We start from the raw sequence: 13683 nt of genomic DNA, 5'->3' as shown, positions 1-13683 counted from the left end.
TCAGAAACAAAGTATGACAGGAATGATTGGTATGCTGAAGGATACTCTCAACTCCTGCCATTCTATACAGCTAGAGTGCCTGCTACCCAAAGAGGTCTTTGAAAGGAAACACAAAGCAGCCTATCTGGTGAAAAACTTACGTAGCTTTTCCTTCCCTCAGGAAAATACACGATAATGAGAACTGAAGGGTAGCAGATACAACTTTCTTAGACAAAGGCTTGAATTTTAACTTGACATCTGTCTGTGTAGGCATGGGGCTTGCATATTGCTTCATGTTGATGCTGCTGGTGGCAAGTGCTTTTCTGCGTCCAGAAGGTGATTCCTGAAAGTAAAACATAAAACAACATGAAATAACTTTAAAAAATAAAATAAAGAGGTGAAGAGTTGTAACACAGAAACCAGCAGTTTCAAAAAGAAGAAAAACAAACAAACTACCAAATAGATCGGCCTCATTCTTTTTCCAGTAGAGAGGCAGAGTGGTCCAGTGGATCGAGTAATACTTGCGAGACAGAAATTCCTCAGTTCTAAACCTGGCTCAGACACAAAGGGCCCGATCCAAAGCCCACTGAAAACAATGGGAGGCTTTTAATTGTGCTCAGTGGGCCTTATCATCAGCCCTTAAATCACTACGGTTTAGATCCTGCACTATGATCCACATGGTGGACTATTACACTCCCTGAGGTCAATGGGATTCTGCATGGGCATAAGACTCTACCCTCGCAGTTCCATCTGCAGGTTCATGCTCCGGTTTCCCCTTTGGAAGACGGGGCTGGTAGTACTTACTCACCCCACTGAAGAATAGTGAAAATTAATATTTCTATGTTGCTTCGAAAAACATATAAAATACTATGCAGTATTAAGTAGACAAGTAGTATTTTGAGCTGCTACTAGAGTTTAAGCATTGAATTTAATGTTGAAATGTTTTTCACGGCTATTTTCTTTCTAACAAGCATAGTACATGTACATCCTGAGTTGCAGATTTCTGGAGTTAAGATTGACAGTATTTCTAGAATGTCTATAAAATCTTTGGGAGAGAAAAAATTAGAGTAAGATCAAAGTCTGATTCACGTTTGAAGATAGAGGTGTTCTAAAGAATTCAGATATAAATTAATCTAAACTGCCTCGAAGAATCTACTACATAGTTTTGTCTACAACCCTCAGCATAACAAAAAAGAAATGATATGTAATAAAGTTCTAAGGAGGACAGAAAAAAAGAAAGAAAAACTGCTGTTAACTTTTGAAAAATGTTCTCACAATAAAACTACATTTTACTGCGGTCGACAATTTGTCTTGAATAAAGACTACTAATTCAATCAAAACATTCAAGCATTCCTTTTCGAAGTACTTGACATTTCTGCCCAGTAGAATAAGTCAGAATGTAATATGTCATCCCCAAAGAATACCTTGTTTAAAAAACTAGCCTTATCTGTCAGATTATGCACAGGAATATTATACAGAACTATTAGTGCATGTAGATACCTTATGAATGAATTTCAAAAATGCATCAAACACTTGAGAAGGATTTAGGCCCTCTCAGAAGAAATACTTAAGAATATGCAAATACTCTCAACTGAATCAAGTTGAACAGATGCGACTATCGCAAACAATACAAGTGCTCTTTCCCTGGCCACGACTGTCAATCAAAGAATGAGATTAAGGTTCAAGGTTCTGACAATGTGTAAAATGAAGAGTATGATGAGGGAGTTTCAATCTATTACACCGATATGAACAACAATAATCTGTTATTGTACTGTACCTTTAGAATAGCTAAATACTACAACTAATTTAGGATTCAAGATTTACTGCAGCATCTGTTCTGAAAGTAATGCGTGAGAACTGGCACAATATTTTTTTTTGTTCTTTATACAAATCTGAATAAGGAGTTTGCTTCTTAACAACAACATTTACCTTGCATAATAATTCTTAGACTGCAATGTTGTAATAAAGGCAGACAGTACCATTGAAGATCAGTTGTTTTCACTGAAAACCTTGAAAGAGGGCTGTTTTATATTGCTGTATTTGCAAGTTTCAGATTTTTCTGTTTATGGTCTGGATGCAATTTTTAATTTTAAAAAATTGGCTAAACCATTGCTTAGCTAATAGCTTAAGGTATTTTTAATAGTTTTAGAGAACAATGTTTTGTAGTTTCTATTTTTGTCCCGTAGAATACCTAAAAATGTTGTAGAAGATAGCACATGAATAATTACAAAAGTATAACTGATATAGCAAAAACTCGCACATGTACTTTGTCAGTCAGAAAAGAAGAAAATAAAAATTACACAACAGTCTGAATTATGCTCCCATTTATAACGAAACCAAAAATATACTATTCCATTGTGTGGGCTATAATGATCAGGAAATATTTGTCATATTTTGTACTCAGTTTCCTTTTTGAGTCAATTAGGATGGGTTCATGCTTGCAACCATCACAAAAAAATCCCACCTTAGTCTGTTCTAAAATTTTATAATTATGGCAACCGTTATTCTTATCTAGAGGGTAGCTATTTAATGTATATCTGGGAATGCTTTTCATCATTTTAATGCTTTCAAAACCAGGGAATCTGGTTTTGCTTAAACCCATTTACAATAAAATGACAGTCTGATTGAACTGATGAGACACAACTACAAATAATGCATTAGAATACATATCTTGTTAGGTACCCACTCCTTTCCCCTAATTAACACACAAAAGGAAAAATCCTCTTGACTGAGGGGCAATGACAATCCCAAATAGAACAAATGAAATTTGCTTATCTACTCTCAGCCCTCTGGATAAGTTGCTGATGAGCAACAAAATACATGCGTGTACTGATCAACTGGTGTGTCTATTCTGATGCTGACAATGAAAACCAGTCTCCCACCTCGGTATCCTTGAAATCACGACCAAATGGAAAAAGAAATGGATGCTCACCCAGCCTGTTACTAGGCTGAATTCTTCCCGTCTCTGCTAGTTGCACTCTATAATGCACTTTGTGAAAAGTGCATGTGACTGATGCTGTATGAGCTCTGCTTGCACTGAAGTATGGGGTACAACTGTAGTTCATTGACATTTACATGAAACAGAGGGGGAAGACCAGCTTTCATTTGTGACAACACGTTTGAGATCCAGGTTGTCTTTGGCTAAGTTTACTTTAAAACGGTTTTTCCAGACCAGTTTCTAGCCCTGACTACAGCTGTTTTTGTGCCAGTGCAATGGTGCAAATCAGCCTCAAAGCCAGCCACCAGAGAATTCCCCCAGTCATCCCCAGTGCCGAGAAGAAGGTACATTTGCCATCCAATTACTTACAATTTTCTTGACCATTTCATTGAGGGAAGTCCTAAAACACACATCATAGTCACCTAAAATTCTAACTTACTTATTTTGTAATTAAAGCCATGCTATGAATGGGAAGACATGTATGTAGGTTTGTTTGGGACCTGCTTTCGGGTAAGTGCACTTTGGGGGAGGAAGAATGTGCTATGTGTCTGTTTTTTGCCCTGATGCCCACTGAGAACAGTGGAGGGCGGGAGGTTCTGCTAGCCTACCTTTCCCTTTAAAAAGCTCACTGTCAAGATGTTTAGAACCTAGATTGATTTTGCCATAAAACTTTTGGAATATAATTCCATGGAATATGCTTTCAACTATGATATACCTACTTTTCTTACATTGTCTTTGTTACATTTATTAACAGCCACCTTTTATAGCATTCAAATGCACTATACAAACAGACATTTTCTCAAAATTTGGCATGCTCTGAAAAGTAATATGGTCCAACTTACAGTGGCTGTCACTCTAGAATTGGAAAGGAACATCTTAAATCAGCAGAGAAAAGCAATAAACCAGGACAAAAGCATACAGATAAGATGTAGATGGGCAACTCCATCAGCAGGCCAGGATGAATAGTTTTAAATCAAAAGCACAATTTAGAAAGCTACTACAATATATATATTTTTGCCAATATAAATATGGGCAAAATTATTAAAATACAGATAAATATTACACCTGGTCTCATATGAAAACATGACATATTTTATAGAAGAGAAACCAAGAAAGCTTATCGTATTTGTTTTTTCTTTTCTCGATGTTTTTCAAAACATTCTTTGATGCATTTTTATATATAAAATGGCAACCAGATCTTAAAACATGTAAGGCTCAATTATCCCTCCAAATATATCACATTACACGTGCATAAAAATTCAGTTTACAAGGTACTTGACAGTACACACCCATATATTTGTAGGCAGGATTGAGCTCTTAGTACAAAACTTGCTCAACCACTGAAATAATACAGATTTAGTGAAGCATCATGTTTCTTTACAAATAACGATGCTGACAGCCAAAATTACCAACTGGAAAAAAATGATAAACATAAGGTACACAGCACAGTTAGAGGAAGCTACGCCCATACTTGGGTATTAGTAATCAGTTCTAGACTGCTATAAGAGTGATAGAGTTATCTAATGTATTTAGTCATTTACTTTTTTTCATACTATATGAGGTGGTGTTGGATCAGACAGTAATTCTTGTATTGGGGTACATGGACCACGGGTAGTCTGCAGAGAGCTGGTAAATATTGGCTTCACCTCCTTACTTCCATCTCATTCTACAGATGTCAAGGCTCTTCACTGTAGAAAAAAAATGAGAGCTTGGGCATCTAGAAAAACAGGCTGAATCCCCTCCTTTCCAGCTATCTCCATATAGAGGGGAAAAAAATAGGAATAAAGGCAACAGATTCAAATACATAAATATTTTCCTAATCTTATTTTATCATGTAAGCAATTGCTATAGTTGCCACAGGACATTGTGTGAATTGGTGGGATTGTCATCTTTGTAATCACACCGGGAAGTGATCCACGTAATCACGAATGGGAAAGGATACAGTTCACAAGACCCCTCTGCTATCAAGATGAGTGTTACACTATAAAAAGAGTTTGAGATCCCCTCTGTTAGAAAAGGCCACACACAGAGATCAATTGTGAGATTTATGGGTAATTTGACAATATTTATTGACAATCTCATAGGGATTAGAGATAACCAAGAATAACTGGAACTGTAGATTTATTTTGAGTTAACGTCAAACACTCAAATATTGATATGCGTTCAGATATTTGCAATATTTTTTAAATAAAGTGGTATGTCAAAAGCCTGCTGAAACTCCTTTGAGTTACGGTAGTTATTGTACAGCTCTGCTGACAGCAGAAAAAATATAGAAAATAAGAAAAACTCTTAGAAAGTACCTTAAAAATAATTACAGAAAGAAGTTTATTTGAAAGGAAAAAGAGCTCAAGTCTTGTTAAAACAAAACAAATATAAGCACATAAAATAAGATTCCCTTGATAGTGCCATCTGCTTCGGAAAGCTTAAGTTTCTTAAGAGTATTGAGTAAGGGCTGGCGATATACGTAACCCTTTAGTTTTTCTGAAAAAAGAAACTTATCAAGAAGCACATTTACACATATACAGAAACTGAGTTAAATATATACTTTTATACTCCCACACTACTTCCAGGAGAAAGCCTTCCCTGCTGGAAGATTCAAATTATAGCAAATTTGTGAATACATTTAATCATATCCTCCTCACTGCCCCCAGGATGTCTGCTAACTATGAGTAATAAAAAGCAAAGCCTATTGTGTTATTAGGTTACAAGTGCAAAACCAACTCAAGTCAAGTCAATAGCTGATTGCTAGCAAGTTGATAACCTCGGACTATTCAGCAAAAACAACGAGGAGTCCTTGTGGCACCGTAGAGACTAACAAATTTATTTGGGCATAAGCTTTTGTGGGCTAGAACCCACTTCATCAGATGCATCTGACTATTCAGTGGCTCAAATGAAATGAGTTTCATGGTCTCACTCCAGTCCTGATTGCATAAGCAATGACATCAAAATACCTTCACAAAATACCCACACGATTGGGACTGTTGGCCTCACTGGCAATTTCAGGAGACAGGCAAATCTTTGAATGAGGATACAGACTCAATTATACGTTCACCTCTAGAGGTGGTCCCTTCATGTCAGGTCCCTAGATATATGAGCAGAATAGTGTATGAAAACTTGCACTACTACATTACCAGAACCTGGGCATAAAGGGAGGGCTTTAATTTCTAGGACTGCAAATTCAGCACCTTTCACAAGTATTAAATTCACAGATACTTAAGGTAGAACAAGTATTTGCTTATTTCTTATAATAATTAGTCTGAACCCCTACACCAGTAGGATGGAATTCTGCTTGAAAGAGTCTACAGCTACTTTTGCACCAAAAATAAATCAATCAACCTCTAAGTCAGGGATTCTCAAACTGGGAGTCGGGACCCCTCAGGGGGTCATGAGGTTATTACATGGGGGGTTGCAAACTGTCAGCCTCCATCCCAAACCCTGCTTTGCCTCCAGCATTTATAATGGTGTTAAATATATTTAAAAGTGTTTTTAATTTATAAGGGGGGGGCGGTCGCACTCAGAGGCTTGCTACGTGAAAGGGATCATCAGTACACAAGTTTGAGAACCACTGGTCTAAGTAATGATCTGAGCTGTCCACATTTTCCCCTGCTTTACAGGTCTATGTTTAATATACAACAAATTAAAATATAGTTTTAAAACTTTAAAGGGACACTGCCAGTTAAATTTGACCCTGAAATGAAGTTTGTATAAAAAACAGTTTTTTGTTTGTTGTTTGTTTTTTTTTAAAAACCCTAACTAAACAAATACACATCTTATTTCAACGTTTGCAACTCCAATGCTGCAGTATTGTGTTGTTGCATGGCAGCTAGCATTTCTGGAATGAAAACAGACTATAAAACAAAAACAAAATGGACTACTTTATTTTCAATGTGCTGAGAGAAATGCAAATATCAAGCAAAAACTAATAAATAGTAAATTACATTTTTATGTTTTCATTTTTAATCATATAAAATATACGGTTTCTGTAGCACTTATCATCGCTGCATGAGTGTTTCCCACGCAGACAGATTAGAGGTCCGTAGTGGACTGCATGAAATCTTCTAGTCTCATCCTTTCCCTGCTTATAGGACAGGTCTATACTTTAAAAATATTCTGGCTTGGTGGAAAAGCTTTAGCAAAGTAGTTTAACACAAACCCGGAAGGTGGTCAAAATGCGGATCAACCTTATCTCCTCTGGGAACTTTTCCACAGCCAAAACCCTAAACAAAGAATAATCCAGACTGGAAATTAAGTATGTGTGGATCACTATGACCAGATAGTCATCTGGGAGTAAGAGGAAGAAGTGACTATCTTCTGGTCTAGGCCAGTGGTTCTCAACCTTTCCAGACTACTGTACCACTTTCAAGAGTCTGATTTGTCGTGTTTACCCCTCCCTACCCCAGGTTTCAACTCACTTAAAAACTACTTGCTTACAAAATCAGACAAAAATACAAAGGTGTCACAGCACACTATTACTAAAAAATTGCTTACTTTCTCATTTTTACCATATAATTCTAAAATAAATCAATTGGAATATAAATATTGTACTCACATTTCAGTGTATAGTATATAGACCATTATAAACAAGTAATTGTCTGTATGAAATTGTTTGTTTGTACTGGCTTCGCTAGTGCTTTTTATGTAGCCTGTTGTAAAACTAGGAAAATATCTAGATGAGTTGATCTACCCCCTGGAAGATCTCTGAATACCCCCAGGGGTACATGTAGAGAACCACGGATCTAGGCTTAGCGATGGGTCAAACAAGAACCTAAGACAAACGGGGAAATGAAGAACAGTGTCCCAGCTAGTTCTTTGAAGCATTTCCCACTTCCAAACAGCATTACATCACTTTAGTGTGGATTCAGTTTGAGCCAGCTATTATCATCCATGTGCTGATGTTCTAAAGGCATCGTGGAACCCTGGCTCTGGAAAACTATACACAACTGGGTGTCATTGGTGTATTGTTGGTAGCAAAGCCCATATCATCTCACCACCTCTTCCAAATGCTCTCATGTAGATACTGAAGAGGAAGCCATACAGGATAGATCTCAGGGGTAGAGTCTTTGGAGGAAGAGCTGAGGATGCCCATCTCAACCCTCTGGCTCCTGTTGGACAGTAATGACTGGAGCCAATGTAGTGCTGCACCATCTACTCAGGCTATGCAAATATCATATAAGCAGGTCAGCAGCATTTTGTGTTAACTCAGTCAAAAGCGGAAGATGCCATGAGCACTGAGGCATGGCCTCCTTCCATTGCCCTGAGGAAGCCATCTTTTAATGCACCTCGGGCTATCTCCATGCCATGCCCCGTCTGAAGCCTGATTGAGAAGAACCCAGGATATTGGCAGATGTCACGAGTTGGTGCTTAGTTGTCACTACTGTCTCCATTATTTTAGTGAAGAATGGAAGGCTGAAGAATTTTTCTGGATCCATTTTTGAAGGCGTTTGGCTGGTTCGCTTCTCTGAAAAGTGTCAATAATTTCTGTTAGCGGTGAACAGAGTTGTTTTATTATGTCCTCCACCAGCCAGGAAGGAAATAAATATTTGAAACAGATGACTTAGCCTCTACAGTTTCATCGTGTGTAGTGGGGCCTAACTTTCTCCACAGGTCCTGCCTCATTCAGTATACTGGATGTTCAGTGAATGAAGCAACTATTCATTATTTCTTTTTACCCTCTGTGTCAGTTACAGGCCTAGCTGCACATTTGATCCCTCTCTAGTCTCTGAATGCATCCCTTCAGGTGAGAGGCCCTGTATGTTTACCTCTCTCTAGCTGGAATGCCGTGATTCTCCCACTCTTAGAATGGGCCCCCAGGATGCAGCCCCTTGGGTAGCAATCATGATTATTTAGCAGGCCTGACTGGATTCCACTCCTGCAATTCTTCCCTTTCAGAGCTATCGCCAGTAATTAAAACAGTGACCCAAAAGAGCGATTTCAAAATAAAGTATTGATTAATCTCAAAAGTAGGAACACACCAAAGCATGAGAGAGAATGGATTTTTAAAGTAGCCTGTTTGCATATATAGCTTCTCTAAAGCCTTAGGTAGGCCTATCTTACCCCAGAACCCCAACTTCTAGAGTATGGGTTGACCTTTACTCAAAACCCTGACTCCCCACTTTAGATCCCTCCTTTTTAAGTCCAGCCAAGTCCTTTGTTTCCTCCTGTGTCTCCTGAGCCTAGTTAAACTGCTTTGGGTCGCTCCTCAGAGGGTCAGAGATAGACTTCAAAGTGGTTGGTTTTCTGCATTATCTCAGTTGTTTGCAGAGCAGATATCAGGCCATTGTCCCCCTTTCTGCATACACTAGTCAGCTCCTGCTTGAATTAACCCCTTAGCACTGGCAACCGTAGATCCAAATCTGACAAAAATATGGAACATATAATAATATTTAATTATTACAAGTAGCTCCTACATTCTCCACACGCCAGTCATTCAATGTGTGGCCCCATGCCTATGCGGACCATCCAAATGCTACCCTCCACATAAAATTCTAATTTCCTCCCAGCATTTTTGTGATACTCATTATTATAGCATCTGAGCCGCACAAACATGAATGAATTTATCTTCACAATACCCTTGTGAAGTAGGAAGCTATTATCATCCTCACTTTACAGATGGGGAAATGAGCCAGAGAGAGTTAAAGACAAAATCTACAGAAGAGTCCATAAATTTGGGGGGCCTCAGTGATTTGGTGTCCAACTTGAGACATCTAGGACCTGATTTTTTAAAGGTACTATGCATTTGCAGCCACGATGTACTGTGCTGCAGCTGTAAGTGCTCAGAACTTCTGAAAAATCAAACTCCAGATATCTCAAGCTGGGCACCCACAAAATGCTGAAAAAACAATTACGGTCACCTATGATACTTGTCCAGCATCACATATGCCAGGGACAGAATCCAGTTAAGGCACCATCAAATGCCTAAATTACAAAACCATCTTTTCTCTTCCTAATTCCCCCTATTTCACTCACTATGCATGTTCCAAGTTTTGCAGCAGATCAGGCAGGGGTCCTACAGGTGTGTGACAGAGATGTGTGGGAGGGGCCAATAATTGCCAGACTCCTAGGGTTAGGGTATGATGCCACGCCCAATACTAAGGACTATGATATGCACACAGTTATTAACAACACTCAGTAAAGATGTGAGTTTAGATAATGTGGCCTTCTTGTTCCCATGCACCATTTCCTAGGGCAATACCTATTTTGGATGGGAGAAACCAGGAAGTTAAGGAGAGGGATCCATTTTGTCTGTGTTTTTTCTGGAGTTTCAGTTCTGTGTGTCTGATTCAAAATGATGAGGGAGGCTCAGTGGACCCACTCAACATGCACAGTGCAATTGGAAAATTCAATGAAACACAGAACAAGATATATTGTGCATGATCAAATGATGATTTTCTGGGGCTTATAATTAGACCAGATCTGGATGGATTTTCATGGGAACAGCATTCAGAGAAATTTATTAATACTGGCACCCATTTTCACTACCAAACATCTGACCTACTGATCATAGACATTTCAGGGTCCCTTGATACAGGAAGCACATTTCACTCTTTCTTTCACTGCATAAAAGATTGCAAGAAGTATCAGACATCATAAAAGTTACCAAATCATAAGCTCCAATTCTGCAAAGTGATCTACATGTTAAGTATCCATATGGTCACATCTCTTTGCATGATCAGGCTAATGTGAGTAAATACAACAAAATACCAGTATATTCTCTCAGACGCTTTTAAGAGACTTGCATGTTAGGTAGCACCTTTCTATTTGCCCACTACAGTGGACATGCATCCGACGAAGTGGGCATTCACCCACAAAAGCTTATGCTCCAATACATCTGTTAGTCTTAAAGGTGCCACAGGACTCTCTGTTGCTTTTTACAGATCCAGACTAACACGGCTACCCCTCTGATACTTGATACCATGAACAAAACACTTCTATCAGACTTGTCATTATGGGCAAAATGTTTATACTTGTGTGCCTAAGGACAGGCACCTGCAGTGATACAAGGCACTTATATAAGCAACCTGATTTCTCTTGAAGTCAATAGGAGTTATGGGCTCTCAGCACTTTGAAAAAGTTAGCTCATGATTCTAGTTTGGTCTATAGAGTAACACATGACCCATAAGACAATATCAAACACTACTCCTGGGTGAATTCTGCACCACTGCACACATGCAGAATTCATGTCTCATGCAGAATTTTTTTTCTCTGCAGAAAATACATTCTGCTGGAGAGGTGCTGCAGTTACACCTTTTACCTACCAGGGGCTGCCGTGGTTCCAGCACAGAGGGCAGTTGCTCCCAGTGGGGAGAGGGAGATGAAGAAGCTGCATTCCTCACAGCACCCTGTCCGTGGGGCCAGGTGAGGAGGCACAGGAAACGGGGGGGACACGGGACGGGACGGACAACATGGGGCACATGCGGTTGCCGGGGGTCATAGACTGGGGTTCAGAAGGGCTATTGGGGGCTGAATGAGAGTTGGGGTGCAGGGCCACATGGGGACAGGAGGGAAGGACTGGCTGAGTGGGGGTTGGTTACCACCTGGCTGATATTTGACCAGCCTGGACAGTTTTTTTATGGATTTGCCAGTTGCCAGAAAAATAATTTAATCTGCCCCGTGGAGGGGTAGGGAGGAGTTTATGTGGGTCTAAAGATTTGCGTTATCATCAGAATACACTGGGATATCTAATGTTAAAGGTTTCTGTGTCCAGCTGATGATCTTGCAGTGTTCCCACTTCCACAGTTTAAGACAAGTGATAACAGATCAAAACTGTTCAAAATACAGCAGCGGTCTGCCCACCAACACGCAAGCACATCACGTGCATGTGTGAAAGTGATTTTGAGTCATGCGAGAGTGAGGAAAAGTAGAAGATATCTTATGGAAGATAAGGGCGATGGTGCAAGTGATCTACTAAACTCCCACCCAAAGGCTTGCATAAGAAACTTCACATTCAGTGACAGCTGGCTAAATGAAATAGACTACAAAGACTGGCTGGCAAAATGTGCTGATAAAACGAATTGTGTTATCAATGATGTTATCAATCTTATCTGTATCCGCTCTCTCTCTAGATACTATAAGTGGCTGTTGAAGGGAGGAGTCGGTTGTGGAGTTGCCTTGTGGTTGGAGTTGCGGCAGGCTTGTGGGGGCAGCGGGTGCCGGGTTTTTTGCATTTCAAAGGTGGTAACCCTACTGGGGGTGCAGGGATACATAGGGATAGTGCAGGAGGAGGTGGCTGAGTAGGGGTGCAGGCCCATATGGGGACGGCAGCTGAGTCGGGGTGCAAGGACATATGGGGATGGAGGGTGCAGAGAGAGAGAGAGAGAGAGAGAGAGGGGCAGATATGCCTGACTGAATGAAAGAGACTAGGATCAGCCAGAGTCTGCACGGGAGAAGCTCCCCAAATCCCTAACAACCCCCTCCCCACAAAAAAACAAAACAAAATAAAACCCTGTTCCATACTTCCTCCTACCAACACCCAACAACCCTCCAAGTTCACTCACAGGCTTCTTCCTAGCAATTACTTCCCTCTCACTCAGATTCTCTGATACCCCTGACCTCCCCAAGTCTTAGCTCTGCTTCTGAGGGGTGAAGGAAATACATTTCTGTATTTTAAACGAATTATTACTCCAAGTTCTGTATTAATATGCCTAGTAAATAATCTATTTGTCAAAAATATTTCCTGAATCTTTTATGTTGTCTGTATTCTTACAGACATACTTGCTGATAGGTATTTTGAAATAAGTTACCAAAATAGTTGAAACTGGCATGACTGTAATATTTTGACAAATAAAATATGCAGAATTTTGCAAAATTTTAAAATATTGTGCACAGAATTTTTTATTTTTTGGTGCAGAATTCCCCCAGGAGTAAAACACTTTGTCCAGTGCTACCAAATTATTGATCTCTTTTATAATTCCAGAAAACGTTCCAGTTTGTGTCTCAGTGCATTTCTGCCCATTTTTGCTGCTTCTCAGGAATGGCCTGAACGAAATGGTGATTCAGCAACCTTTAATAGAGTTTTGGCTTAAATGCTATTTATAACAACAATTACAAAAAAACCTCTCTAATTAGCTTATTTTCTGTAACTACCCCACTTCTTGATATCAAGTCTTCGTCAAGGTTAACGCAAAAAGAATATACAACTAAGAGTTAGCTCCATATAATTTACCGCCTCCTAATGTCTACAAAGTTAGGGAGTCAAACAATTTGAAAATTTTTGTTCTGAAAATACACTCAGTATGTACTTACGATGGGAAAGAGGGAATGCTACAGAAGCCAATACAACTTTAGCTCCTAAAATCTGAGCTCAACTTGCCTATGTTTGTTTCCATTGCTTGTTGCTTCTACCAACTTGTACCTCAGAAAATGGAGAATACAATAGTCGTCCTTCCTATACAAATAGAAATTTGGTGAAAACGCAAAAAGAGCATGTTTACATTCAATAAAAACCGAACTTATGGCTGAAAAATCTTATTATGCTTTATAATTATTTAAGTATTAAAGAAAATGTCCTACTGATTTCTTTCTGGAAGGGATTTCTTTAGTAAAGGACAAGTATTGTAGTAATCATTATCCAAGGAAGATTAAATCTAAATGGGGAATATAACAAGTTTCCTAATTTGAAATATTTTGTCAAATGGAAACAAAAGAGCTTTGTCTGCCCTTACCCTGTGCTTGAATATGAACAGAGCACAGAGTGTGATCCTCTCAGAAGCTGGCTTTTCACACAATCTTTAGCAGAGCTGCTGAAAGATACCTAGAACTTAAATGGA

The 13683-nt window shown here is 39.2% G+C and overlaps 1 protein-coding gene across 2 annotated transcripts in view; it reads right to left on the bottom strand.

The window, feature by feature from the left end:
* The window catches only part of EHBP1 (EH domain binding protein 1), a 333194-nt gene that overhangs the window by 187896 nt on the left and 131615 nt on the right, over positions 1–13683 (bottom strand). For both annotated transcript variants that reach the window (XM_024199807.1, XM_024199808.1), the window contains exon 5: positions 141–322. In XM_024199807.1, the coding sequence (XP_024055575.1) occupies positions 141–322 (182 nt within the window). The remainder of the gene's footprint in view (positions 1–140; positions 323–13683) is intronic.

The sequence above is a fragment of the Terrapene carolina genome, unplaced genomic scaffold (assembly GCF_002925995.2).
Source record: "Terrapene carolina triunguis isolate 2854851 unplaced genomic scaffold, T_m_triunguis-2.0 Scaffold132, whole genome shotgun sequence".
Lineage (NCBI taxonomy): Eukaryota > Metazoa > Chordata > Testudines > Emydidae > Terrapene > Terrapene triunguis.
Note: the sequence above shows the minus strand (reverse complement) of the source record. Positions and strands in the feature narration are given on the sequence as shown.